This window comes from Tenrec ecaudatus, chromosome 8, assembly GCF_050624435.1.
Source record: "Tenrec ecaudatus isolate mTenEca1 chromosome 8, mTenEca1.hap1, whole genome shotgun sequence".
Classification (NCBI taxonomy): domain Eukaryota; kingdom Metazoa; phylum Chordata; class Mammalia; order Afrosoricida; family Tenrecidae; genus Tenrec; species Tenrec ecaudatus.
In genome coordinates this window covers 109,438,102-109,464,601 of record NC_134537.1, presented here as the reverse complement: position 1 = coordinate 109,464,601, position 26,500 = coordinate 109,438,102, and the positions used below count along the sequence as shown (strand labels likewise).

Below are 26,500 nucleotides of genomic sequence, written 5' to 3'. Positions count from 1 at the left end.
GTTTCTTACGCAGACCAATCAGAAACACTAAGGTCCTTTGGTTGGAGTAACAAAGGCTATGGCTAGAACCATATTAAATAATTCATGGCACTGCAAATCCCTATAAAATGGAGTAATATTTGCACATAAACTATGAACATCCTTCTGTATACTGTAAATCATCTCTAGATTACTTATCATAGCTAATATAGATACTATGTAAATACCATTTATTGCTCCTTCTTAGTCTTTGTAGGATTGTTTTAACCACTTTTTTTCTTTTAAAGATCATTTTATTGCGGGCTCTTACACCTCGAGTTACAACCCTGCTATAGTTTATTGTGCCAGCCTGGCCGATAAACACAAGTAGGATTAACTGAAGGGCAGAGGGATAAATGGCTCGGTGAACCTCACCTTGCTTGTTCTGTGCCTCAATTTAAAGGGGTACAACTACCTGTGGGATGCCTAGCCTGTGGACTGTGTCGCTGTAAGTTGAGGTCCCTTTAAGCCCACACGATTGGAATGTTCATTTCTGGAGCTGGCGACTGACAGTTGATGACAGTAGGGGACCTGCCTTGCTGTTTGCTGCCTGGGTATATACAGCCCAGCTCTCTCTACCGAAGGGGACTGGCAACTGGCAGCTCTCAAAACTTGAAGGACTGCTAGTGTCTCACCGCTTTATAATCTAACTGTTAATTTCTTGTATTATCTATCTGTATATTATTTAATGGTTTATTTCTTGAATTATATATCTATCTTTATAAATATATTTATATATAATTACTAGCAATCTGTTTTTCTCTCTAGAGAACCCATAAATCAATTGTATCAGATATATTTGTACATATATTGCCACCGTTCTTTTCTAGACATGTACTTTCTATTGAGCCCTTGGGATCAGCTCTTTTCCGCTCCCTCCTTCCCCGCCCGTGGTCCCTTGATAGATTATAGATTGTTATTATTTTGTTTTAACCACTTAGTTGCTGTTTGTCCCTTGTCTCAGTATTTTTGACCCAGGGTTGGTTGTGTCTACAGCCTCACAGGGCCTATGTGCCTTTATAATAAATTTGTAACTTATATACAACATCATTTTTATCATCTTCCTCTTATTGATCTTGAGGTTATGCCCTCATATTTTGTACTTTCATTTCCAGGGTAAATTTCTCAGGTACAATGCAAACCAAAGCTTTCAATGGCTCTAGCTCCATACCATGATATACTTCCACTTATGTTTAAATTACAGCAACAATCGCTCTATTCAGATTGCTAAACTTGAAATCACAAATCACAGCCTTTTCTTCTCATTTTCCTCTTCACCTCCATCCCTTCAAATCCCTGACCCCAGACATTCCTAGCGTTGTGACAAAATCTAGCATGAATTCCTTCAGGAGAACTCTCCCAGACCTCAGGATAGGGTTGCGAACACTCTGATAACCCTGTTATAGCACTCAGGCACCACTGTATTTGTTTAATCTTCCCTCCTGAAAGCACTTTCTTGAGGACAAATTCACCAACGCTCCTCTATTTGAATGTCTACGAGTTCCAGTGTACATGACAAATTAGGTGCTCATTGACAGAACTAAATTGGGTTGGTGGTTGGCTCAAATGATTAAATGTTATGGGTTTTAAGGACCTCCGTTAGCTTAGCTGGCTTGGAGGTGGGCAGAAAGCAGAGTGACAGTGTGCCCTGAGGTCACAGAAGTATGAGGTCATGGTTAGGTCATTAACAAAACCATGTGCTGCCCGAAACTGACATGGGGAAATGGCCCTGGCAGTCGGGTATGTGTTGGGGCAGATATTTGACGCCAGTGCCCACCTTTTGAGTTGTCTTCCCGTAAGAACTAAATCTGAGGGAAGCCCAAGGGAGCACGTGCTTGGCAGCTCGGCCCCACAAGCATGACTTTCGGCCAAGGCCAGGCTGCCTCCTCCTCATCTTTTTCCCTTGTAACCTTCGCAGCCAACAGGGCGGGCGCTGCCAGCGGCCGGGGCCGCCGATGTCCAGGTCGTGCTGCCCCAGGGAACTTGGGGCGGCAGGCTGGTGAGGCCTTGCGCTCCTAGGCCATCATGTGACCTGACACGGTGACTTCCCTGTTTCTGCCGAAAAGCGATGTCCGACTTTGAGTGAAATAGAGGCTTATCTCAGTCCCACCCCCCAGCCCACGTTAAAGTCCAACCTCTCCCTCAGGAGAGTCTCCGCTCCACCCTCCAGAGGCCGGTCAGCTACAGGGGCGGGCTTCGTGACCGGAAGCCGGCGCCTCGCAGCGATGGCTTCTCGATGGGTCGTGGGCGTTTTCCTCCTCTCTTCAATTCCCATCTTGTGTCTGGAGCTGCGGCGAGGGATTCCGGATCTAGGTGAGTGCTGCCTGCTCCTCTTCGGCTTTCGCACACGGGCAATTTAGCCCTAGAAGTTGCGGAGAATTAGGGCCCACCAGGCTGCTTTGCCCGCGGAGCGTGGACTACGATTCCCACACTGCATTGCGCCCCAAACGCCCACCCTCTTCCGGCGTCTGCCCCGCGGGGGGCGGGGCGGAGGAGCCCGCCGGTGCTGTCGGGAAGCGTTTCTTCCTGTCCCGGCGGTATTCCTAGTCCAAGGCCCGGGCCAGGCCAATTACTTCTTTAAGGACTTGCTGTAAGTTTCACTGTCGTGGAGGTACTGAGGTAAAAAGCCCAGGTACAAATATAGACAGGATACTTTCAGATCTAATGAGCGCCCTCCAGGAAATTAGCAATTGTATCGATTGTTTTAAAAATATAGGAGCCGAATTTACGGTCGCCCTTGGAAGACTTCCTGACGAATTAAAATGAACGATTCTGAGATTTGACTAGTCAAAGGAGTCACCCCTGTGAAAAGCCAGGGGAACCCTGTTCTACGCAGAAGGACTTGTGACGTGTTCCAGCGTCATTATGAGTTGCCATGGCAACTGGTTTAGGAGGAAATGGATGAAGTCCCTAGGCTTGAGTCAAAGAGAGCAAGGGGGAGTGGAGCAAGACTCCATTTATTGAGCCCTGTAAAATGTCACATAGTGCCTATTCACTGTTAATTCATAACTTATTGTCTGGGTTAATTACTCACTGTTGCCAAGGCCATTCCGAATACAGTGACCCCAAAGGCCAGGGTAGAAAGAAATGCTTCATAGAGTTCCCAAGACTCATTCCTTTACCGACTGCTTAGAAGTGATCCCCAGGCTTTTCTGCTGAGGGTCTTGTGGGGAATGTGAATCTCCAACCTTTCGATTAGAAGCTAATCGCATGACCTGCACCACCCAGGATGGTGGCAGGAAAGAAGTATAGGTACATTTTGGAATTTATCTTTCTGAAGCAGAATCAATAGGACTTATTTTCAGACTCAAGGATGACTCCAGAGTGGAGTTGAATAACACCATCTAGTAGGTAATACTATCAAAAGGGGAAAACTGAGTAATGTGGGGATGTGGAGAATTAGGCAGTTGATTTGGGACGTTTAGTGATCAGAGGACTTCTCATTAAAAAAGATCCTAAGGTTAGAGACCAAGATGAAGCTTAGCTTTGTATATTTCCTCATCCTACCCTCCCCCCCTTCTCATCTTGGAACAGCCAGGAGCCTCCAAATGTTTTACATTAGAAATCAGAATGCTTCATTTATTTATTTTTACAAAAGACCTGCCAGAAGCCACCTACTCACCTCTTATATTAGAATCTAACAAGACCTTTATCAAAGTAAGATAAGCAACTCACTACTATTGAGTCAATTCCAACTTACAGTAAGCCTATAATAGCACAGGATGGGACTGCCCCGGTGGGTCTCTCTCCTGAGGAGTAACTGGTGGTTTCAGTTTGCTGACTTTGTGGTTAGCAACCTAACACTTAACCCGTTACGCTGGCTACCAGAGCATCTCCAGTCAAGTGTTCCCAAAGGCGCCACAGTCTTCACTTTTACTGCACCCTTCCCACCTCTAGCTAGGACCTCCTACTTTGCAGTAATAGTCACTAGTCAAGAAGCAAGGAGCCGTAGTGGTGCCGTCATTTAGTACTTGGCTGCTGAGATAGTAAAGGTTGGTGGTTCAACACCTCCACCTCCTGTAGCTTTGCTGAACTGGGGAACTCTGTATGTAAAGATTCCTCTGAGGGGCAGTACGACTCGGTCACATCAGGTGGAGGTAGTAGAGGTACCCAACAACATCAGTGATCAAGGAGAAGATGGCTCCTGTGGGGGAGCGAAGCCTCGCCAGTCTCATAATCAGCTCTCACCCTTGGGAGGTAGACTTCTTTAGGGCAGAGGCCACGTCTGATTTCTTTTTGTATTACCAGAACCTAACAGGATGTCTAATTTAATAAAATTAGACTTTAAATTGCAGCAAATGTAGCTGGGATGTATCTTCATCTGATTCCTGGGATCTCCTCTTAATTAACTTTCAGTTTCTCTCTGTTGTGAACTGGCATTTATTCCCTGAAAATAGGTTCATCCAAATATTCAGTAATAGTATTTCAGTAAATTTTAAAAATTCTGTGTCCAAGTTCAACAGCTAGAGGCCAAGCTAGTTATGTGTGGAGCCATATTTATAGACACGAAGACTCGTAGCAAGAGCCCTGACTTAAATTCCCGGTGAACTAGTTATTAAATGAATTGTGTACTGGCTGTCGATGCCCTGGTGTAATTATGTAGTGTATTGAACAACACCTGAATCAATAATAAGTGCTGTCAAATGTTAGAAGAAGGTATGATGCAAAAAATACCATGTTTCTTGCCCTGTGTTCATACTCTTCCAACTTTAACTTAACTAAACAACTTTAAATTGTTGCTTGTAGGTTTTTTTTTCTTTTTATGATAGCAATCTGATTATAGTTAAAAATGAAATATTTTAAATATATAAATTTTAATTTCTAGTTAAGTGATGACCAGCTTTGATCACATTGGTAAGGTGATTTCTGTATACCTCTATCAGGGTACTCTTTAAAGTTAAAAAGAAAATTAAAGACTTTTGTGAAAGCCATTCTCCTCAAGGTTTTACCTTCTCACCATTTAGCAAATTCTACAATGGGCCTTCAAAAAGTTTGTGGGAAAATTCCATTAACTATAAATTCACTTTTTCCAAAAACTTTTTGAAAACCCCTTGTATTGCACAAAGTAGATACGCTGTACATTTTTATTGATTTAAAATTATGTTTTTTTAAGGTAATGATTATGACCAAATGATTATTTTTTTTAGTTTTTTAAGGCAACCACATAAATAATCATTTCGCCTGTGCGATCACGAGGTGCCAAAGGGATCAGGTATAAGGCATCATCCCTCCCCAAAAAAAAACCACAGTGAATGAAGGGGGAAGTGCAGAGTGGAGACCCAAAGCCCATTTGTCGGCCACTGGAGATCCCCTCACAGAGGGGTTTAGGAGAGGAGATGAGTCAGTCAGGGTGCGATATAGTACCGATGAAGAAGACAGCTTTCCCCCAGATCCTGGATGCTTCCTCCCCCCAACTACCATGATCAGAATTCTACCTTGCAAGTCTGCATAGAGCAGAGGTTGTACACTGATGCATATAGAAGCTGGAGGCACAGGGAATCCAGGGCAGATGATACCTTCAGGACCAGGGGTGTGAGGGGCGATACTGGGAGAGTAGAGGGTGAGTGGGTTGGAAAGGGGGAACTGATTACAAGGATCTACTTGTGACCTCCTCCCTGGGGGACGGACAACAGAGAAGGGTGAAGGGAGACGCCGGATAGGGCAAGATATGACAAAATAATAATTTATAAATTATCAAGGGCTCATGAGGGAGGAGGGAGTAGGAGGGAGGGGGAAAAAAAGAGAACCTGATGCAAAGGGGTTGGGTGGAGAGCAAATGCTTTGAAAATGATTAGGGCAAAGAATGTACGGATGTGCTTTATACAATTGATGTATGTATATGTATGGATTGTGATAAGAGTTGTATGAGCCTCTAATAAAATGTTAAAAAAATAATTTCATTTTCAAATGTTTAAATACTGAGAAGTAGGAAACCATTGCATTAAACAGTTTAACTGAAAAATACAAATTTGTGCTTCAATGGAAAATGGGTGTTTTTTTAAAAAAACACTTTATTGGGAGTTAATAAAGATAGCATATAATTCTGTAGTTCAACCAAGTCAAGCAGTACTGTACAATTGCTACCCTAATCAGCTTCAAATGATTCTTTCCTTCTTGAACTCCTTGACATCCGCTTCCTTTTACCCCACCCCCACTCCCATGGGTGTTTTAAAGTAGAAATGGAATTTTAAAAAGTTGACACTGACACAATTTAATGTCTAATTATGTGGGCAATTTTAACCCTTTCTCTGAGTAGAAAGGAAGCTAGAATGTATTCATTAGTGACAGAACCTTTTAATTTAGCACAGTTGCTCTGGTTATGCCTGCATCCCTGAAATGGAAGATGTTTTACATGGTGAAAGTTTTATTTTATTTTCCGAAAAGTTGGTCTGGTAGGCTCACAGGGGCAGTCTCCCCTGCTTGAATTGATGGCAGTGGAAATGATGCCCCAAAGGGATGATCGATGCTGTTCTCTAACAAAATGACAATGATGTCTTTAAGGTGACCCAGAGACATATATAAACCCTAGATACATGAATGGATTTGGGGTTTGCACTTGACTCTAGCCCCAATCTCAGAACCATCAGTTCTTCTGACAGGGCCCTGCTTGATGCTCACCCTCATGAAGAGATCACTGAAGATAAGGGTACGATAGCAATGTGTGATGAACAAAGTAGATGGTGCCCAGCTATATGAAAGAATAGCATCTGGGGTCTTACAGTCTTTTCTTCAAACAAGCAGCCATCTAAGTGAGGCATCAACTAAGTCCACATGGAAGAATATACCAGCCTGTGTGATCCAAGGATTGTAAATAATACACCGGTAATCCAAATCTAAAGGAGGGAATGGTGTCAGAGCTTAAATTGTGAACACCTGGTTTGCAGAAGACTGTGCATGACAATGGAAGCCCAAGATCTATGTGCAGGGTCCACACACGGTTAAGCCTCTAATCGTAGTTAAAGGAATGTTAATAGCCTTGTTACCAGACAGAGAGCTTTGTGAAGCCGATTATGGCAGACATATCGTTTCATCTCCCTTTTGACCCATTTTAAAGCTGTTTCAGTTTTTTAAAAAGGGAAGGGCAAAATACATCTGGATTAAGCCCCTGGTGAATCCCCGCTGACGGTGGACCAGGGATGTCAACAGCCTGGCTAACATGCAGACTGCATTGGAAAGTGGAATGTTGCAGATGCAATTAGCTTACAATTTAGCACCCTATCATTTGATCTCCCTTATGATCCAATTAAATTTGTTCTAGTTTTTAATGTTTTCTGCTTTTCGATTGAAGTTTTTACATATTTTACTTTGTTTTTGATTTTAGGGCTTAAAATTTTTAAAAAACTGTTTTTCTATATATGAAACCCAGAATAGGTAAATTGTAGAGACAGTAACTAGATTAGTGGCTCCTTGGGGATGTGGGAGAGGAGGTTGGGGGGTGGGAGCTAATAATGATGAGTACAGGATTGAAGAAAATATTCTAAAAACTGATTGTGGTGATGATTGTACAAATCTTGATATGATTAAATTATTGAATTATATGATAAGTGAACTATATGCCAATAAAACTGATGAATTTTTTAAAGTTTTCTGGTAATGACAACCATGACGAATTTGATCACATAGGAATTTTGTATGAAAAACATTATCATTTTTTCATGCATAGAATATATTTTAGCATGTTTTTAGTACTGTCATTCATTATTAGTATTAAGAAAGTGTTTCTGAGTATTAATTGCTTACTTGTAATTTCTTTTTTTCTTGATAAGGAATTAAAGATCTCATTTTGCTGTGTGGCCGAATTTTCTTCCTGCTTGCTACTCTTACAGTAGTCATTTCTGTAACTACCTCTTGGCTCAAGTCATTGAAACGTTGCCAAGTTTACCTGAAAGGTGAGTGCATTCTTCATGCTGCCCTCTTATGCTTCAATTGTTAAAGCTTATTCTAGAACTTTGCCCAGTAGGAAACATTTTACCGTTATTTGTGATGTGTGATTTTGAGATAGCATGGTCATTTTAGGAGCAGACTGGTGGCATCGTGATTGCATGTTGGACTGCTAACCTCAAGATCAGCTTTTAGAAACGACTAGCCTCTTCTCAGGAGAAAGACGAGGCGTCCTCCTCCTGCGGAGTCATGGGTTCAGAAACGCACAGCGACAGTGCTACCGTGCCCTCTGTCTCCATGAGTTAGAATTGACTCAATAGCAGCGAGTTTGGTTTTATAAACTTTAACTTTAGGCATGATTATTTTGTTACTACACTTGATCTTAGCCAAAAGGCTGAGAAGCGATTAGTCATGATTATTTGAATGAATTATAAACCCCAACATTATTATGAGAAAATGTCCATTTTCGATATATGTATTCTATGTGGGTACAATGTAAATTCATTAATTTCACATTTAATTGTGTATGTTTGTGCAGTTTGTAAATATTCCATAGATGCTAACTGTAAGGACCATTAGCCTCTAAAGGCCAGTACCCTGTTTATTTTCCATTCCCGTTTAGAAACTTTATTGAGGCACTGTGTTGGACAGGGTTCTCTAGAGAGACAAACCAGATTGCTAGTACTTATAGATAAATATATTTATAAAGACAGATATATAATACAAGAAATGAACCGTTAAATTATATACAGATAGATAATACAAGAAATTAACAGTTAAATTATAAAGCAGTGAGACACTAGCAGTCCTTTAAGGCTTGAGAGCTGTCAGTTGCCAGTCCCTTTCTGTAGAGAGAGCTGGGCTATATATACCCAGGCAGCAAACAGCAAGGCAGGTCCCCAACTGTCACTAACTGTCGCTCCCCAGCTCCAGAGATGAACATTCCAATCGTGTGGGATTAAAGGGACCTCAACTTGCAGCGACACCGTCCACAGGCTAGGCATCCCACAGGTAGTGTACCCCTTTAAATTGAGGCACAGAACAAGCAAGGCGAGGCTCACCGAACCATTTATCCCTCTGCCCTTCAATTAGTCCTACTTGTGTTTATCGGCCAGGCTGGCACAATCAACTATCGCAGCACCTGTCTCCTTTGCATTGTTAAAATGCCCTTAATTTAGGAACCTACTTGACACTGACAACAACATTAGGAAATTTGTTTTGTGATTTGGAAAAAAACCCAGTGTCTCATGTACTTTGGACATGTTGTCAGGAGAGGCCAGTCCAGGAGAAGGACATCATGCCTGGTCAAGTGGAGGGGCAGGGAAAGAGAAGAGGCCCTTGATGAGAGCAGGGACAACCGGGGCTGCAGCAATGGGCGCAAACAGAAGCAGCCAGTGTTCTCTTCTGTTGCACAAGGGTTGTTTGAGTCTGAATCAGTGTGATGACCCTAAAGACAAGAACAGACGCTGACATTTAATGAAAGTCCTCCAGTCGCTAGCTTGCAGGTTTGAGGTCGTTCATAACCATATTTTTCTCTTCAATATTGCAAGTCAGCTTCCTGTATTTTATCATTTTCCACAAGGTGTTTCTTTGTGGTTATAGATGATTAAGATTCACTTTTCCTACTCTTGATGAATAGTTAGGTTGCCCCTAACTTTAATGCACTTCCTTGAAGAACACTCCAGAGCAGGAGCATTTCCTGTAGAACTGGCTCAGCCTCGTAGGCACCCTGTGTACAGCAGAATGAAACGCCCCAGTCCTTGCTATGTTTGAGCCCGTTGTCGCCACTGTGTCATTCCTTGTGAATGGTCGATGGGACCAGGTATCAAGCATCAAAGAACAAAAAAGTCATATCTCGTGAAGGAGGGAGTGTGCGGAGTAGAGACCCAAAGCCCATCTGTAGGCAAGTGGACATCCCCTTACAGAAGGAGGATCATGGGGAAGAGAAGAGCCAGTCAGGGTGCAGTGTAGCAACGATGAAACATACAACTTTCCTTTAGTTCCTAAATGCTTCCTCCCCTCCCCCACCACTATCATGATCCCAATTCTATCTTACAAATCCAGCTAGACCAGAGGATATACAGATAAGAACTGGAAACACAGGGAATCCAGGACAGATAAAGCACTCAGGATCAATAATGAGAGTAGTGATACTAGGAGAGGAAGGGGAGTGTGGGGTAGAAAAGGGAAACCGATCACAAGGATCTACAAATAACCTCCTCCCTGGGGGATGGACAACAGAAAAGAGGGCGAAAGGAGACGTTGGACAGTATAAGACATGACAAAATAGTAATTTACAAATTATGGGTTTGTGAGGGAAGGGTGGTGGGGAAGGAGGGGGAAAAATGAGCTGATACCAAGGGCTCAAGTAGAAAGCAAATGTTTTGAGAATGATGATGGCAACAAATGTACAAATGTGCTTGGCACAATGGATGGATGCATGGATTGTGATAAGAGTTGTACGAGCCCCCAGTAAAATGATTTAAAAATAATCATTTTCTTGGGGGCTCGTACAACTCTTATCACAATCCATGCATCCATCCATTGTGTCAAGCACATTTGTTGCCATCCTCTTCAAAACGTTTTCTTTCTATTTGAGCCCTTGGTATCAGCTTATTCCCCACCCTACTCCTGCTTCCTCATGAACCCTTGATAATTTATAAAAAGTATTTTTTCATGTCTTACATTGACCGCTCTCTCCCTTCACCCACTTTTCTGTTGTCCGTCCCCCTGGAAGGGGGTTATATGTAGCTCCTTGTGATCGGTCCCCCTTTTCTCTACACAATTCAATGCACTGATTTTCCTGAGGATGCTGTGCAACTATCACCGGTATTTGTCTCCCAGAAAGTCCCATCACCCTTCACAGGAACTCAGGGGTGTTTTTGTTTTGATAAGCGAAAATCTATTAGTTCTGAAATCCTATTAAAACCATATTATCATTAGTTCCAGAAAAGATTAATCCTAAAACTAAAGCCTACATTTTCCTATGTATTAGAAAGACTTTTGCCAATAGTTAATCTGGTACTTTTTGTTTTCTATTTATGTGAAATATAAAAAAAGATACATAATTTAATTGATAGTTGCTTCAGATTACTAGCTATAAACATAATCTTCAAAGATTATGCCATTTGACACAAACATGAAGCCCCTGTGGATATTTCAGGGTATTCAACCATATATTTTGGATTTATTTTTTCTTTTTATATTTGATCTCATACTTGAAATTATTCACATAGAAAACTAAATGAGAGCATTTCTTAGGTAATTTGGGTTAAATATATTTTTATATGAGGATAGCTACTGCATACATTAAACTATTAGGCAGCAAGTCGGTGTTTAGTAAGAGAGGGAAGAATACACTCCATACAATTTCTGCCTTTCAAGATGTACATTATGTTGTTGAAGTGGAAGTCATTGCGGTGCGTTCACAGGTTGATAATTTTGAGATAGTCATCACTGAAGAATACAAGTACCTAATGTATAATTATAATTGTGACTGTATGTTGTTGTTGTTAGGTGCCAGTGAGTTGGTCCCAACTTACAGTGACGCTACGCCTAACAAGAAAACTTCCTGACCCTGTGCATCCTCACACTTGTTATGTTTGAGCCTATTCTCGCAGCCACTGTCTCAATCAGCTGATTGAAGCTCTTCTTTTTCACGCACTCTTCGCTTTACCAAGCATGGTGTCCTCCTCTAGGGACTGGTCTTTCCTGAGAACATGTCCAAAACTGGTGAGACAGTCTCGCCACCTCTGCTTCTGAAGAGCATCTGGCTGTACTTCCTCAGGGCAGACTTGTTTTTCTTCTGGCAGTCCATAGAGCCGAGCACATCTATTCCAGGATGAAAACTGCCTTGCTCATAGAAAAGTAGTGTGCTAGTTCCTGTACTGCCATTGCGCACCGAGATCCGAGTCTGTGAGTGCATCCACAAGTTGATTCCTCCTTATTTTGTAGAAAAAGTTTGCAAAACAAAGTTCAAAAGCAGTCTGTCCTCTGTGTTAACAAGTATACTTATTATTGATGTATTTAAAATGTCATTCTGAGTTGGGGCTTGGTGGAAGACGTCTTAAGGGTAGCTGGAATCTGACTGATCACATAACATAAATGTTTTGTGGTCTAAACTGGCCCTTCTGATTACCTGTTGTACTTTACTGCTCTCATCGTTACTTTACACACTTAAGTAAACACTTCTTGTCATGGAAATGAGTTTCTGATAGAACTGAATACTCTGAGATGAGGAGCCAGGTAATTCAATGTGTTTATTTTCTTATAAGATGGATCATTCCTCATGGGAATGTGAGTTAGTTTAGGTTTGATGTTAGTGTTTGTGAGCCATTTTGAGTATTATTTTTGCTATATGAGAAACTTATTTGTTACATGTTATTTTAAGAAGTGAGCCACATGCTTAAATGAAAAGTTTACCCATAATGACAGAGGTCCTTCCCCCCAAACCAAACTGACTGCCATTGAGTCAATGTCAACTCAGAGCCACCCTTTAGGGCCGGGTAGAACTGTCCCTGTGGGTTTCCCAGACTGCCCTGTACAACAGTAGGAATTCTTTCTCTTGGTATTCAGTAGCTGATAACTTAACCTTGGCCAGTCATTGTGGGCATTGTCAAGCACACCCACTGCTGAGGACCGCATGCTGTGTGAGCAAGGCTGACTGCCCGGCCTCCCTAAAGTATCGCTATGATTAAAAGTCTGCACTGGTGGAACAAACCCCAGATGCACTCACTGTCCCTCTCATAAAAAAACAAGTGAGTATCATCTTGATCTTTGATTTCACTTGATGAGCTTTTTAAGGTGAGGTGACGATGGTGTCTTCCACTGGCTTGCTTGACGTTGCCTTGGGGGACGTAAGAACAGCACTGTGTCTTATCACCAGCAATGGTCTTGGGAAAAAAAGCCTAGGCTGCTTTGGAGCTGTTTTTCAGAGCAAGGCATGTTTCCACCCGATGCTCTTTTTCTGGTCCATCAGAACCGGAGGCACACATTTCAAGGTGAACTTTCTCATTCCCAAATTTTCCATTAAAATTTGCTGTACTGAGTTCCAAGGTAGTCCAGATAACCTCCCCACCTCTTCAATGACTCATTGTCAGTCTTTGAGCACAAGTACATGAATTTTGTTGACATTTTCGTCTGTTCAGAAAAATTGATGGACGTCCATAACAAGGTTTGTCATCAATGGACATTTCACCTTTTTTGAAATGAGAAAACCACAAAACACGTGAGTTTTTCCTATAGTGTTGTCCTTGTAGGCTATGTTCAACATCATAAGTTTCTGCAGCATTTTCGTGAGCAGGAAACAAAATTTCACAGCCACACACTGTTCTCGTAAATCTACCATCACACACACACACAAAACAAAACAAAACAAAACAAAGTTCAAGTAAAAGGGCTTTTATGAAAAATTCACTGTAACCAGAGAGAACCTTCCCAGGCGACGCCTTTAGGTGCATTAACTCAGAGTGAGTTGCTCCATGCTCACCTGGGGGTGGGGGTGGGATGTGTACTATGAAAGCTTTGCTGGGCGGAGTTTTATTCTGTTTTTGTGTGTGTGTGTGTGTGTGTGTGTGTGTGTGTGTGTGGTGGGGGTGTGGTGGGGTGGGATAGGGGCTACTCCCTTGTACATTAGAGAATCTGTTTCAGAACAGAGCTTCTATTGTATTTTACTTTTGGATCTGTGTCACCTATGTGTATGTATTGTATGTTGTGCTATTAGAAAAAGAAAAATTCCACAACAGAAAGGCACCTTGTCTTTGTCACAAAATGTTAAAATCTACAGGTTATTTTCAGAGAATATTGCATTCAATTTATTTGGATCCTTGGGGATTTAATTTTTTTTTTATTGATGTCTTAGATGAAGAAGAGAAAAATGAGAAAAGACAAAAACTTGCAAGAAAAAAACAACAAGATGCTCAGGGTGAAAAGGTAACTCCTGCATTCTAGAGACTATTGACAGAGGAAACAGAGAGATACCTGGGCTTTGGGAGGATGCTGAGTCTGTTATTTTCTGGGTGTACTAAGATTGCCCGACCCCTTCACTGGGTGAAATGAATTTAACCTAAAATTAACCATTGTAAACAAGACAAATCAATTGTGTCAGTATTCCCACAATCTGTGTGCCAAATATTTTCATCATTCCCAAAGAAAATACTGTGTCTCTTAAGGAGTGACTTCCCATTCCCAGCCCCATGGTCTAGCAGCCACCCATCTGTCGCTATAGAGTTACCTTCTCTGAATATTTCATAAAAATGTAATTGTACATTGTGTCTAGCTTCCTTTCACATGACATGTGTTTGGGGTTATTCCACGTTGTAGCATGTATCAATACTTTGTTATTTCTTATGGCTAGGCCATATTTCGTTGTATGGCTATACCTTAGTTTATCGGTTGATGGGTTTTGTCATTATTGTGAATAGGGTTAGCATTTGTGCGGGTTATTTGTCTCAGTATTGTTTTCATTCTTTTGTGTATGTACAGAGGGGGAATTGATGGATCCTTATTAACTCTATGCTGCACTTGTTAAAAGACCTGACAAATTATTTTTCACATAGGCTGCTCCATTTTACAGGCTCACCAACAATGGAAGAGGCATCCAGATTCTCTCTATTCTTATCAACCCTTGTAACTTATTTATATGCTTTTAAATTGCAGCTAGTCATCTGTAATGATTTTGGTTGGCATTTCCCTAGCAAGTATGCTGTTGAACATAGTTTTATGAGATTGGCCTTTTTTGGTGGGCTAGGGGGATATATTTGAGGTGTAGGAGTTCTTTATATATTTTAGCTATTAAACCCTTATTAGCTCCATGGTTTACAAATACTTCGTTCTGTGGGCTGTCATTTACTTTCATGATGACACTCTTTGCACAAAAGTTTTAAATGTTAATGAATCCAGCTTATCTATTTTTGCCTTTGTTACTTGTTCTTTTCTTACCCCGTCTGAAAATATGCCAAATCCAAAGACATGGTGGATCCCTATGCTGTTTTGTATTGTTTTAGTGTTCGCATTTAGGTTGTTGATCCATTGAGTTAATTTTCATGTATAGTGTGAGGTAGGGATCCAACTTCATTTTGCATGTTAACATCTACCTTTCCCAGCACCATCCAGAGTGGTGGGATGAGGGGGGATTTAAAGGCTAGCTCTCAGCAATTTTAGTAAAGGAGGAGAAAGAGACCCCAAAGTCTTACCTTTCAGTACGTTCATTTTCACTTACTCTGTTTTCATTTGCACAACTGCCCTCCACTAGTCCTACGACTGTGAAGCCTCTCTGGAGCCTCTCTGGTTCATTTCCCCAGACAATAAACCTCCCTTCCATGTCTGGTTGTGTATAATAGGATAGTGGATCTGAGGATTGAATAGCTCTTTTATTTTTCACTAAAAAAGTCCAGTGTAAAGAATTAATCCTAATTATTGAGTCATTGCTAACTCATTATTGGTCCATACATGATGTATCTTCCTGTCAGCTTCCACTTCCTGGTTTTAGCTGTGTGTCTCACTCTATCGCCCCTAGCTAAGGTAGCTGAGCTGCTCCAGGTGTACTGGCTTGATTCTTATCATTGTTCTCCTTTGCAAGCACCTAGGTTTCAGCCTTTTCCCTTCTGTGATATCAATTTCCATTCTTCCATGTGGTGCAAATGTAGTGGTGTAGGGGCTAGTGTTTCTTTGCTTCATCAGTAATAGAATTTGAGTTTGTGTTTTTGGTCCTCTTGTTGACTTGGAATGATTTTCAGGAAGAGGAGGAGCGAAATGGCGTTGTTAGTTCAAAACCATCAATTCCATGGCTTTTAATTTCAAATATTGTTTCTTCTACTTCACCCTGACCAGACTATACAATTAACCTTCCTCCAATCAAGTTCATGCCTGTTAGGATAAGGCAGTACAAGAGGGAATAATAATGGCCTTAAACAAACCACCCAGATGTAAGCCTCCTAGTTGTCTGGCACCATATCCTGTTCCTTTGTGTGTCCTTCGTAAGGTGTGTTGCACTGAAAACATGTTAAAGGAGATCTAGCCACCGTAGCAGCTCTGGCGGTGTAGTGGTGTTGGGCTGCTAACTACAACTTCAGCAGTTAGAAACCATCAGCCACTCCTCAGCGAGAAAAATGGAGCTTTCTACTCTGGTAAAGAATTCCAGTCATGGAAATCCAGAGGCAGTTCTACCCTGTCCTACAGGGTCGCTATGAGTCGTGATTTTGAGTTTGGAGGTCGTGTACCGTATAAATACAAATACATGAATTTGTTTTAGTTCGCATGACATGCAGAGGCTGACTTACAGAGGGAAGTGAAATGGGCAGTGCTGCCTTAATTTGTACAGTGGAGTTGATATGAAGATACAGGCTGTGAAGGTTCTTGGAGACTTCATAGTCAGGGTACATGTTCTCAAAAACTGTCAGTGAGTCAGAGCAACTCACAGTGACCCTTTAGGATTGGGTAGATTATCCTGTAAGTTTCCGAGAGGTACGGTTTTTGGTTGCAGAAAGCCCGGGCTTTCTCCCAAGGAGTGGCTGGTGGTTCCGAACTGCTGACTTTTTGGATTGCAGCCCAACATGTAACCACAGTGCCGCCAGGGCTCCTGAAAGAACATTCGTATGTATAGTATATGTAAGGTAGTAACATGGACTTATTTATTTTTCTGAACAGGTCAGCAGATACGTGGAGAATGTATTGAAGCCTCACCAGGAAATGAAACTGAAACAACTGGAAGAGCGATTTTATCAAATGACGGGAGAAACGTGGAAGTTGAGCAGTGGCCACAAACTTGGGGTTAGATGTTTTCATTGTGTTATTTGAATTTTTCTACGACGCGTGTTTCTAAGTTTGTTGAGCTTTCTGTTAAAATCATGTGATATTTTCAGGAGTGTTTATTGATAATGATTATACATCTGTCAGCCTGATATCAGTTTCTGTTCAGCCTGATGTGTTGAGTAGTTTAGTGAGTCTGGAGGGCTGCAGACCATGTCACTGAAGCCCTGGCCAAGCACTGACATCAAGTAGCACTCGAACTCACTGGAATAAGGAACGATGGATTTCCTATGTGAGGGCGCCCATGTCTCGCTGGGGCCGGCTCTCCAAAGTATCGTTAGCTCACGTTACCTTTATTGTTGAGCTCCTCTCTTCCGAAAGCCCAGTTAGCTTTGGCTGTTTTTCATTGGGTATTATGAATTTCTCATTTGCCAACAGAAGTTTAATTTTACAATTTTGTTTTCACAAGATTCCTGTAAAAGCATAACATTGTATAATACATGTCCACCGCTTCTCCGTGTAAGCCCATTTTTATCCCAAAGACATTTTTGCCTTTTACACTTTCTGTTTAGACTGTACCTTTTATAAAGAAAATGATTCAGCCTAAACAGGATACTTGTTGTGAGTCAGAATCCGTTTTTATTAATCTCATAATGATAAATACGTGACACAATAAACATGAAGTAGCTAATAGGATTACCGTGGACGATAGAAAACGTCAAATGTAAGGGCTCTTTGCACCGGACTGAGCTGGTTTTCTGTTCATTTTTTGGGTGCTGGGCAGTGATAGCTTGGTTTTAGCCTGATGAAACGATTGCTAAGATGATCTCAGTATGAACTGCCCATCTTACCCCTGGCTTTTAGGCAGATACGATTGTATTTTTACACAAAAGGCACATGTTATGTGCTGGCGCTTCAAAAAGTACATGAGAAAGTAGATTTGAAAGATAGTGGAAATTTTTAAAGCCCCCGCATACGTTTTTTGTAAACCGCACTTTCCCCTCCTACTTTTATTTCTTCTGTGCACCATTGTGAGTTGTACTTACGTGCATGCTAATTGTGTGTGTGTGCATTATCAGATTAAAAATACAGCAACAGAATATCGCCTTTAATCTGAATATTAAACAACCAAATGTCAGAGGCAGGGTAAACTGCTAGCCTTGGTAAAACTGTAAAGAACGAGAGGATAGAATGTTGGAGCTGGAGGAATATAGACCAGCTAGTGTAGTCCCACAGTGTCAATAGGGCACTCGTCTCACCTGTTCATTGCTCCCTTCAAGACTTCAACTCCTATTCCTCATGCGGCTTCCATCAAGTTCTCTTACAGTAAAGAAATAAGGGAAGAATTGAAATCCCACTGAAATGGGAGCACCTAGCAACTATAGAAGGAGTTGATTAAATTAGTACTGATGTAATTGAGAATTTGACACTTAAGTGAATAATTTAACCAGGGAAAAGCTTACTAGATTTAAAAAAAAGTAATCTTACTAATTTTTGGAGAAATTCCTTGCCTCCTGAAGTGATTACTTCCAGTGGAAGATGAGAGTCGGAATTTGAGTACTGAAATAGTTTTACATATATGACAAGATACTAGTGCCCTATTCAGTAACAGAAGTTTCACATGATCACAGCCATATGCTTTCCAACATGTATGTTCTATTTTCATACTCTTTGAAGGCTTCATCACCTATACTTCCCTGTTTCCTTTACTGAAAGAAGGAAACCATTCAAATTATTTTCATCCTGCGGATAAACTAGGAGGTCAGCCTTTTATCCATCAGAGGCCAGCCTAGAACTGGATATTATGAGAGCTGGCATAGTGGGCTACAGATTGAGCTGCTAACCCCAAAGGCAGCTGTTCAAGCCCACCAGTAGCGCCACAAGAGAAAGATGAAGCAGTCTACTCCCTTCACGATTGACAGTCCCAGAAACCCACAGGGGACAGTTCTTCTCTGCCCTACAGGGTCGCTGTCACTCAGAATCCGCTCCATGCAGTCAGGGAGATCTGACAAGTTGAGCCTCAGGCTTTCTTGTCTAAGGAGAATGTGTTTGCATTTTCTGGGTTTAAGAAACCCACTCATATTTTTATATTGGAATGCCACCAGGATAAGAGAAATGACCATTATGAATAGAATACAGGTGATTGGGGCTGTTTCTTGATACACTGTCGGTTTTCCTTGACCAGAGCAATGAAGACGTGGTGCTTGAAAATGCAAGTCAGATGTCTTTTGAAACTTCAAACAGAGAAGCAGCAAGGAGACGGAACTTGCCTAAAGCTTTCACCAGAGTTTCACCACCTGCTAAACACCCCCCACCGAAGAAGGTCATTGCTTGATGACTGCTCAGACTTGTATCAGTGTGCTACGGGAGTAGTGTTCTCTGGGCAAGAAGGCGTAAGGGTGAAAGCTAGGGCTGGCTTTAATGGGTCTTCTCCAAAGGTGATCCGTGACCCATGAAGAATTTCATTCCCTGTTCACTATTAGGACTAATGCTGTGGGTCTAGCTTTGAAGATCAGTGACATGTTTAGGAAACACTCAGTACTTTTTGAGGATTTAATTTGAAGAACTGGAAAATGCAATGCTTACTGAGAACATATTTATTAGGCAACTGAAGACATGATTAAGCCCCAATTAGTTACTAAGACCTGCTTTTAATAGCAACATCATTTTAACATGCGTGCATAAGTTCCTCGCTGACCTATTTCAGAAACTGATGAACAACTATTCACTTTATGATGATGTGAAATTCTTGGTATGGCTCTTCTATTCAGTCTGTAGCTCCCATGGGCTCACTGGGCGTGAACATGCAAATAAGGTGTAGAGGATGCTCAACTTACACTGGGCCTAACAGTGAGCCACCTCACATACAGGCACGGAGGGATCCTACGACCCCACGGAAGAGAGTCGCTAGTAGTGCACCGGTGAGAGCCCTGTCTGAAGGGGCACTAGAAGCTGTAGCACCAAGTCCACGAGACAGGGCAGAGGACCAGGAACTCCTTGAATCATTTACATGGGCATCCTATTTGTGAAAAATAGTTTTCCCTTCAAAGAGCCAGTGAGGGCAATCATGTTAAAATGCATGTATGTATCAGTCTAATGAAGTAATTGTAAATACTGAAGTATAATTCATGTCAATATTTATCCTTTGTTTCTTTTGTGTATGGTATTTGGAAATACCGTAAGAACATTTTTTTGCATGTACAGATTGGCACAATCATCTCAAATGCGTTTATCTCATTTTATTGAGGGCTCTTACAACTCTTATTACAATCTATACGTCGATTGTACCAGGCGTATTTACCCATATGTTACCATCATTTTCTAGACAATTACTTTCTATGGGGGCCTTGGTATCAGCTCCCCCCCCTTCCAACTCGTGTCCCCTTGATTATAAATTATTATTTTTATATCTCACACCAACCACTCTCCCTTCCCCCATGGTTTCTGTTGCTCTCTCCCTTGGCAGGTGTGTGTGGTTGTGTGTCAGTCATTATGATGGGCTCCCCCTTTCCCTCCAATCCCATTTTAATAATCCAATATTAACACTAGGTAGTTTACTTTTTAAAAAGTATTTATTTTGCTTCCCCTCCTATTCTATAGATGTACACTGAGAGAGGATTGTTACTGAAAGGAGCCCTTTGTATTTATTACTTTTTTCTCTGTGAAAATGTTGACATTCCTGTTACCAATGTTTGCTTTTCTTTAGGTTCTTGATTTACCTGAAGAACCTCCGGAAACAGCTGCTGAAGTAAGCTTCCACCCACTCCCCTCTTAAATGTTATTTCTTTTTTTGGGTATATATGTCTTACCTAAAGTCAGATGTAAAGACCTTGGTGGCCAAGCTGTTAAGTGCCCAACTACTGGCTGAAAGGTTGGCAGTTTGAATCCACTCATGGCACCTTGGAAGACAGCCCTCGCAGTCTGCTTCTGAAGGGTCCCAGCCTTGAAAACCCCACGGAGCGGTTCTGCTGGGGGTTGCCATGCATTGGAATCGACCCGACAGCAATTATTAAGAAAATCAAAGTTGGGTTCACATGGAAAAAATGGCTTAAGTGCTTCTGTGCATCTCCTTAAATTGGGTCTGATTCTACATACAGTAAGTAGTGGAAAAGCCCTCCTCAGTGAGCCTCTTTTGGAAGCTGCTGTCCGTCAGCTTAGTTTGTTTTCAGAGCGCCCATTGGCAGCAGTGGTGGTATACGTGGACTTTTCTAAAACTTCAGTCAACAGATGAGCTACTTACACGGAATCAAAATCAGCAGAGTACTTCAAATGCTAGTTTCTCCCCTTCCAAAAAGAGCAAGTAATGAAGGTAGCTCTGCTGTAGATGTTTTGAGGTGGTTGCTGCTTGGGCCTGTGGTGGGGCCCAAATAAAACTGCCCTGAGCTGCCTTCTCAGCCTCTGTCTGCCTTGCCTCAGGGGCAGGCCACTCACCTGGGAACAAGGCATGTAGGTAATAAAAGCAGACAGAACCCCCAGAGCTCCCGTGGCTCTCCATTTCTGGGCACTCAACCACCAGGCTCTCCTTGAAAACCATGTTTTATGCAGCCTTGAAAGTAATGGGGAGGGTTTCACGTTTGCCAGCACATTTGCAACATCTGTTTTGTTTTGGAAGTCTGAGGAAAACCAGATGCTGACACAGATGCAATCCAACTACCAGGTACCTTCCCTCCCACGCCTGGGCTGCCAGAGTTGCTTTTTAAAAAATGGTTAATTTATCCCTTGCCTTTTGTGTCAAATTCATGCCTCTTCTGCATCCCCGTGTCTCATCAAGCGCTGGTATCTATGGCAAGCATTTCATAATGCAGGAGTCGTTAGGTACAGTTCGGGTTTGACAGGGAATGCTCCTGTAAACTCATGCAGGCTTTGAGGCACAGGACACACCACCTCCAGAGCAGCAGCTCAGCACCCAAGGTCCCCTGGATGGCAGAGCTGAGTGTCAGCCACAGCCCACTGACATTGCACCTGTTTGTGCTTAGGGAGAAAGGCAATACTTAAGATTGTTAGACTTATGACCCCAACATGGTTCAGAAACTGTAGAGACAAGAGCAGTCCGTAATGGACTGGAACCCCGGAAGAAGAGTGGTGAAGTGCTCTGCTGTAACAAAAGGTCCACCTTTTGAACCCCCAACCCCCAACCGCTCCGTGGGAGGAAGATGTGACCGGCTACTTGTACAAAGGTGGACAGCCTTGAGAACCAATGGGCTGTTAGTGTCCTTCAGTGTTGTCCTATGGTGTCAACTAGGAGTTGGGATGAATCCACAGGCAATGGTTTTAATAGTTACTCCCTTTTATGTTACATACATGTCAGTGTATGAGAGTTTTAGAGCTAGAGTAAACTAATCACTCTTATTTCATGGGCAGAGAGTAGTTTCCCTTTGGTGCCTGACTTATTTTGCCCAGCCCGTTCCCAAGACTCATTCATGTTGTAGTATGTATAAGGACTTCACCTCTCAGTGTGGCTGCCTAATGTTCCACAGTCTGTCTGTACCCCAGTTTACCTTCTAGTAGACAGACATCAGGAGCCCTGGTAGTGCAGTGGGGACATGTGGGGCTGCTAACTGCAAGGTCAGCAGTTTGAAACCAACCCTTCTTGGGAGAAAGACAGGGCTTTCTGCTCCCAGAGTTAGTCTCCAAGCTCACAGGAATCATCTTGACGGCAGTAGTGAGGTTGTTGTTTATTTCAGGTCTATGCACCTTTGGGCTGTGAAGTGCTGCCGTGAGCATTGCTGTAAATGTTGTGTCTGTTTGTGTCACTACTTTCAGGTCTCCGGGGCATATAGACACCTATGCATGGACTAGCTGGGGCAGGTTGTAATTTGAAGTCCAACTTTTGGAGGAATTGCCAAACTCTTTTCCCCAGTGGTGATACCATTTTACATTCCCCCTTTCAGTGGATGAGTGGTTGCCGGCTTACTTTTAAATTGAAAAGGCAATTTAAATAACAATCATCACAGATTACTACAGCAACTATTTTATCATATGCTCTTATTTGTGTTAACAACTTCTGGGGCACGGCTTTGATACTCTCATGCATATGTTACCGTATGACCCAGCTTATTCCATTCATAGGTCTATGCGAAGACATTTGAAAGTAGTGACACAGACACAAGATGTACAGCGATGTCCAACAGCACTTTGCAGCGTCTAGCTGTGGAGGAGCCCTACTGGCCCAACAGCTAAGCCTTTCAACCCAAAGGCTGCATTTTCACCTGCTCGCCACTCGGGGGAGGAGAGATGAGGCAGTCTGCTTCAGTACATACTTACAGCTGCAGACCCTGAAGGAACAGTTCTCTGTCCTATCGGGTCACTCTGCTCTGGAATGAACTCAATGGCAGGGCTTTAGGTTTGGTCTGGACCATCGTCTTTGCCTTTTCTCTACTCCTATCTTGGTCTATTATCCAGTCAGTAAATATGACAAACAGCACAACCAACCATCACAAAAAGTGTGATAGAACAATTGCTACATTTCAAGCAATAAGTCTTTCAAGCATTTATCGAATATAAAACATCACTATAACGTAAGCTTTGTCTCTCAAGAAATAAGTTGGTTGTAATTCTTTTTCCATCGCATCATTAAAGGTTGTAAAATTAAATTTTGTGATTGTTGCTCTACAAACACTTTTTTTAAACCACTACTTTCTATACAGTGTCCTGCCAATGCAATTCACAGAACAGCTAATGATAACATTAGTCATAAGAATTTTGAAGGAGGCAAATATTAGACATCAATTATTGATCGATCATCTGCTTAAACAAAATCCTTTTATAATGTTCCCTAATAGATGAGCAGTTTGCAGGCTAAGCCTGATACTTTTTTTTAGCAACGGAAGAACTAGAGAAATTCCGTGTGTAAAGTAGATAAAGCAGGAGCTGCTCTAAGGAGAGGCCTCTCAGCTTCCAGATTCTGGGACAGACTCTGGGCTCATTTCCCTCTGTGGAGGCGAAGTGAGGATGGTACACACCTGACCCAAGAGACTGGCTGGGGAAGATGTAGTTTCTTCCAGTGGAGTATTTTTGTCTAGAATCTGAGGTGGCCCTGGGGTTCCGTGGTTTGGTAGGTCATGTTACCCCAGCTTCATTTGGGGTATATTTGGGGCAAAGAAGTGTTTAGTCTGTGATGCCTGCTTTGGAAGGCTCTGTTACTAAGTAGGTACAGTTCCACTCTGGCACACACGGGGTTGTTGAGAGCTAAGAGTGAAACCAAACAAACAAGCTAGAGTGGACCCAACAGCAATGAGTTTAGTTTTAAATAGGAGGAGTAACTTATGTCATGGGTTGGAGTTCTCGTCTGACTCTTTGTATTCCTCAGGTAGTTACTGTGGCTCTCCGCTGTCCAAGTGGCTGTGTTCCGAGGAGGAGGTTTTTTAAATCTTGCAGTTCCCAGGTGAGAAACACATACCGCACATACTCAAGGATAAGCTGGGGTTTTTAGCTCATTTTTTTCAGCTTTTGTGGTAAAATTAGGTGTCTCGGTGGATATTTGGGTCAGCATATACTGAAGTATATATGATAGTTATATTTGTAAACTTGACAGTAGCTTATTCATGTGCCAGAGGAAGAGTTTGATACTTGATTAGATGGGGAGAAAAGGGCACAGACATGCAGAAACTAAGACTTGTTGAACCTAGTAGTCTACATTACAGTTTGCTTCTATTCCATTTTCTGTCTGTTGATTTGTTTTTCCCTGCTTGGTGGGTAAGATGCTTTCAGCGCTTAGGAAATGGCCAGCATAACTTTGCTTCCACGTGACCCGAACGCCACTGCTCATATAATTTTTAGATCACTCTCAAGGAGCTTGTTTCCTTTTGTCCAAGTATTTTTTCTTCTTGTAAAAACAACTGTTTTCAAAAGCAACACTTTGGAACCACATACAGAACAGTAGAGAGAAATAAAGATGAGATCTATACCGAACACTGAAACCAATTACTAAGCACTCTGGCGTATTTCAGTTCGTAAGTACATTTAAAAAGTAAGTAATTTTTAATCCTGACAGTTGTGTTTAACTGTCTTTGTCAAGAAATGGTATAAACCATAATGGAACTAGTGACATGACTATTACAAAAAAAATAATAATAAACGGAAAAAATGGAGAAAATTCATAAAGCTAAACATCAAACTTGCAAGAAAAGGTTGTACCATTATAACAATACAGCTAGTTTTTATAAGGAGCACATATGAGTCAAATAAAAGGTTAAGTACTTCAGTAGACTAGCAGAAAAACCTGTGTGGTTTTCCAAAGAAAAACAAAGAATAAAAATGTGAACGAACGTGGGGTCACATCACATCACAGAGGTGCAAATTCAAACGAGGCCTCATCTTGTCCCCATCAGAACATCAACTCTCAGAAGGGGTTTTAAAAGTTGTGAGAGCATTCTTTTCTTTCCATTACTTCATTGATACCAATGGCGCCATTTAGTCAAAGAACCCTGGAGAACTGGAGGAACCCAAATGTGTACAAGTATGTGATAACAACAAAGGTTTTCTTCTTTTGTAGGTCTTACTTGACTGGATGATGAAAGTTGGTTATCCCACATCTCTGTATAGCCTTTCTACCTCCTTTCCCAGGAGGCCTCTGGAAGTAGAGGGAAGTTGGACACTGGAGGACATAGGAATAACTGTGGATACTGTCCTCAATGTGGAAGAGAAAAAGCAGAGCAGCTAATTAAGAAATGAGTACTATTTCTTGTACAGAAAATCAGTTATACCCTGATCTTACAGGACAATAAAGGTTTCAGCTGAAATTGAGCCATACCTTGACTACATTAAAGGTCAGCCTCCTTTAAGATGGCTTCATTAATCTCTCCCAGTATTCGAAGGACAGGTCTCCCACTTGGAGTGAGTCTGCCAGTCAAATCCCAGACTTCACTTCACGACAGCCTGATGAGACCCGAATCAGCACACCCAGGACAGCCGCTTCTGAATTCCTGACTCTCAGAACTGCAGAATAAATGCTGTTTCAAGCTGTTAAGTGTTGGTGAAATTTGTTCTGTGATAATAATCAGTACAGAAACTAATCAGGGCACACACCCCCCACCTCTGCCATCCAAACAAACAAAAAAGCAAGAACAATTTATTTTGGGAGGCGGATTCTTTGGCTTCTCTGGCCATCGAGTTGTCCTAGTTCCTTTCAGAGTTTCAGTGAGCTTCCAGCAGGTCTTTCAAATAGCCTGATGTGCCAAGAGAAGAGTAAAAAAGAATGAGCATGTCCACATCTACTTGTTTTGAACACACTTGCATAGGCTGTTTTCAGTAGTCCATCTCCATCATTCCTAAGAACCTGGAGTCCAGAAAATTATCAACACTAAATTAAAAAAAATATTTTCGTAATTAATATATTCTAAAATGCAGGGAAAAACAATGCTCCTGCCTCAATTTTTCAACACAGAATTTATGAGGGCTATTTCTTGGCCACGCAGGCAATTTTCTTTAAGACAAAGAAAAACTATTCCTTTGCATGAACAACTAATGGGCTAATAATAGAAATGTTTAATTGTCTCCTTGGTTACAAAAGCAATGTTGTTCTGAATTTAGGCACAGGAGCTATGGCTGGCTTAAAGGGCAATGTATACAAAGACGGTCCTCAGCAGACTGACTCAGTGGTCTGAAGTTAACATTGTAGTCTTGAGAGCTTTGGATACAAAGATGGTCCTCAGCAGACTGACTGAGTGGTCAGAAGTTAACATTGTAGTCTTGAGAGCTTTGGATACAAAGACGGTCCTCAGCAGACTGACTGAGTGGTCAGAAGTTAACACTGCAGTCTTGAGAGCTTTGTTATTCTTTTTACCGAAGTCATCTTGCAATGAGTTGGGAAAAATAGAACCATCTAATCAAGAAGTTAAATTATTTTTCAAGG

At 41.8% G+C, this 26,500-nt stretch overlaps 1 protein-coding gene and 1 pseudogene across 1 annotated transcript; one reads left to right on the top strand and one right to left on the bottom strand.

The window, feature by feature from the left end:
* The first annotated feature begins 2,175 nt into the window (after positions 1-2,175).
* On the top strand, positions 2,176-25,615 carry UBXN8 (UBX domain protein 8). The gene is made up of 8 exons (XM_075556721.1): positions 2,176-2,331; positions 7,785-7,907; positions 13,760-13,830; positions 16,546-16,668; positions 18,833-18,970; positions 20,354-20,395; positions 23,957-24,031; positions 25,142-25,615. Exons 1-8 carry the CDS (start codon positions 2,244-2,246, stop codon positions 25,307-25,309), a joined length of 828 nt encoding a protein of 275 aa, XP_075412836.1. The 5' UTR covers positions 2,176-2,243; the 3' UTR covers positions 25,310-25,615.
* On the bottom strand, positions 8,149-8,305 carry LOC142455650 (U2 spliceosomal RNA; annotated as a pseudogene).
* Positions 25,616-26,500: the final 885 nt, after the last annotated feature.